At 33.7% G+C, this 3,463-nt stretch overlaps 1 protein-coding gene across 1 annotated transcript in view; it reads left to right on the top strand.

Moving 5' to 3' along the window:
• The window catches only part of LOC107600845 (interphotoreceptor matrix proteoglycan 1-like), a 29,311-nt gene that overhangs the window by 18,325 nt on the left and 7,523 nt on the right, over positions 1 to 3,463 (top strand). The window contains exon 8 of the mRNA XM_016292817.1: positions 2,623 to 2,842. Within this exon, the coding sequence (XP_016148303.1) occupies positions 2,623 to 2,842 (220 nt within the window). The remainder of the gene's footprint in view (positions 1 to 2,622; positions 2,843 to 3,463) is intronic.

Genomic DNA, 3,463 nt, shown 5'->3' with positions numbered 1-3,463 from the left:
TTGCCCAACCTGCAACATATTTTTGTTACCCGTTTTATTCTTGATAGTGTGAGTGTTGCCTTATTTCTCAGGATCTCAGTGCACACTAACAATAAAATGTGCATATACACAGTAGGCATTATAGGAGTATGTGCTCATATAAATTGCTTAAACTGTATATCTGTAAATAATATTGTTTTCCTATGTGTGTAAAACACAGAGGAACCAATTTCACAATCTTGTTGAATTAAAAGACCAAAAACACAGAGCATGCCAAACAATACCCTACCTCAGGGACTTGCCGTCTAGTTTTGTTTCTCTAAATCTGCTTTTAGTTGGTTAGGCAGCCTAATGATTTTGAATTGTTCTTCGGTGAGACGCATGTCCTTGAATGTAATCGGTTTCCAAATGTTGTTTATTAGAGTGTTACATCAATGACAAAGCACTTTTTGATTTCGAAATTAACAGCTCAATTAATTCTTTGTAATAAAAGTAATTCACAGAGACACAGTAGCTGATTTTGTGGCTTATTTTGAATGATTTTGGATCCAGACTGGTTTTCATGCGTGTTAAATAGTAAAAGGCTATTCCTAATGGATCTTGTGTGCAGTTTGTTATCTTTATAATTTATAAACGTGGTACGTAACACAGCTCCTACGGCTTTAGGGACTCTTGTACAACTTGCAACATCTCGTTTTCAATTTTGAAATTTGTATGAATCCCAAGTCACAAAGACTCCATTTCCAATAATAAGTGGTTGCCCAAACTAGCATTGTGTTGTAGTTTCAAGTCACCAGACTAACACCAGTGCTTTGAGACCTTTTGGATTATCACATGAACTACTAAAACTCTGGTCACAAGCTGCTGTGGTAAGTATCTAGGTGAAATGGCCATAAAATTAGTTCATTGATTCATAAATGGGCTTTTAAAGGACAATCTGATAACCTCTAGATATTTATGTTCTTGCAAATTCTGCAAAAGGAACATTGATTTTCCACCGTACACATCAATTTTGCCCATTTATAATTCAACGCTTTTTTGTAGAGAAAGCTGTAATATTTTAGTCCTATACTAGGGTTGTATTGATTTCAGCCTCTCGAACCTTGTACGATGCTCATTTACTCCCGTCTCTACTGGTTTGTGTAGCAACCATCTCCACTGGTCACGGAGAACAAAAAGTATTTAACGTTTCCATTAAAATATGATTACATTTTAAATATATATTTTTATTAAGTATTAAATATAATCAAATTATAGAACAGAACAGCACTAAAAGAGACCCCTATGAACCAGTAGATACATGTGTAAGCACCGTGTATGAGAATAGGGATATGCTACAATGCTGCTGTCTGTGATTATTCCTTTACCTATTTGGAAATGAGCATTACTGTATATATTAGATGATTCCTTCTGTCCTGTGACAGCAATCAAAGGTCACGACACTGGCATGAGCTAGACAGTAACACTGATTGAGGCTGAGCTCTGAGTCACAGCGTGCCCTGTGGGGAAGAATAACACCTGCTCTGCCCTGGCACTTAGCCGAGAGGTGAGAGGTTGATCATGACTGGCAGATCCAAATACAGATTACCTCCTGTTATACAGACGTGCACTTACTTTACATGCACTCTCCTTGTTCACTCTCCATTCACTATTAAATGATTAGTGATATTTAATATTTTAAAATAAACATTTTAAAATAAACAAAAAAGTCAAAAATGTTAAAGTTTACATTTAAAATAATTCAAGTATTAATGATATGTAATATATGAATCCATTATATTAAAATATATTCATTAAAATTATTTAAAATATTAATTCTATTTTGAATAACATTTGTATTAAATATTTAAAATTGTTAGTTACCTCATATGATACAGACATGGCCTTCACTCCTTTTGTGCTACTTCTCATTCGCCATTCACTATTAAATAATTAATAATATTTAATATTTTAAATTGCACACCATTTAATTAGAATTCAATACGAATTAAAATATTAATGAAACATTTAAAATATTAAATGTATTTTGGATACATCTTAATTTTAATTAATTAAAAAATATATTTTTTGACTTTCAGATTTAAAATTTTAATTCCTGACTATGCATTATTAAAAGGATTAAAACTATTGTCTCTTTCATTTTCATTACATTAAACAAAAATGGTAAGGCTAAAAATGGTGAATTAATAAATAATACGCAAATCTAATTTGAGAGATTTTCAAAACGAATAATCTCTGGGACTCTTATGCGAATAGATCATATCCTCAAGTCTTCCATCTTTTGTGTGACTGGTGCAATCAAGCTCTTGAAATCTTGAGCCGTGATGAAAGACTGAGCTGCTACGCCCCATTTCTCCTGAACAACCGTCTTTATCTCTAACTGGCCCTCCTCATGCAGAATGAAATGAGCAGTGAGAAGGTTTTGCATATTGTAATAGGATGAGAGACAAACACTGGCCAAAATCTTTCATTTTCTAGCAATTGAAGAGAATTGCTTCAGAATTGACAATCCCAAAAGTTTCACATCTGAATCAATTAACCAGTCTGCACTAGTCAGCAATGATGAAAGTGTTAATTGTAATTTGTAATCTGTAAAAGAAGTCGCTACTCACTCATTTCACTTTTATCTCTGCTTCCCCACAGCTCCTGCCATATCTACAGTCCAACCTGACTGGATTTAAGGAGCTGGAGATTCTGAACTTCAAGAACGGCAGTGTGGTGGTAAACAGCAAGATGAAATTAAACAAACCAGTTCCATACAATGTTACGGAGACCGTTCAGTGTGTGCTCAAGGACTTCTGCAATGCGGCGTCTAAGAGATTGGACTTGGAAATCGACTCCCAGTCAGTGGATGTGGAACCAGGTAAGCACGGCGTTGAAAGAAGAAATCGGGTAGTTACTTCAAAGAAATGTTCGCTCAGAAATGCTGTCATCATTTACTCACCATCATGTTGTTCCAAACCTGTATGACTTTCTGAAGATATTAAAGAAAAAAAAAAGTCTCATCCATACAATGGAAGTCAATGGGGACCAAACGGTCTTCAAAATATCATCTTTTGTGTTCCGCTGAAAAAAAACGGAGAAAAAAAGTCATACAGGTTTAGAAGGACATGAGGGTGAGTAAATGACAGAATTTTCATATTTGAGTGAAGTAGACCTATCCCTTTATAACCTTCATAATGGATTCAAAATTTGTATACGATTTTCACATTCCAGGTCCATTTGGACCCGAAGAATCGTCGTTTTATAAAACCGTCATAACTTAATATTTTTCAGTTAAAACCATATGGTATTCTGATCAGCAACCTCTCATAAATATTTAAAATGACACACGAACCACAACAACAAATATTATGATGCAAAATATATATTTCAATACTGATGAGAAATCTTATTTCTTCTTATTTCTAACAAATCAACTAACATATTTTGTTTTTAAATAAAATACATCGCATTTCAGATTAAAAAGTTTTAAATTTTTCAT

Source organism: Sinocyclocheilus grahami, unplaced genomic scaffold (assembly GCF_001515645.1).
Source record: "Sinocyclocheilus grahami isolate Dianchi unplaced genomic scaffold, SAMN03320097.WGS_v1.1 scaffold293.1, whole genome shotgun sequence".
NCBI classification, from domain to species: Eukaryota; Metazoa; Chordata; class Actinopteri; order Cypriniformes; family Cyprinidae; genus Sinocyclocheilus; species Sinocyclocheilus grahami.
The sequence above is the reverse complement of the archived record's forward strand: the minus strand, read 5'-3'. Positions and strand labels throughout refer to the sequence as shown.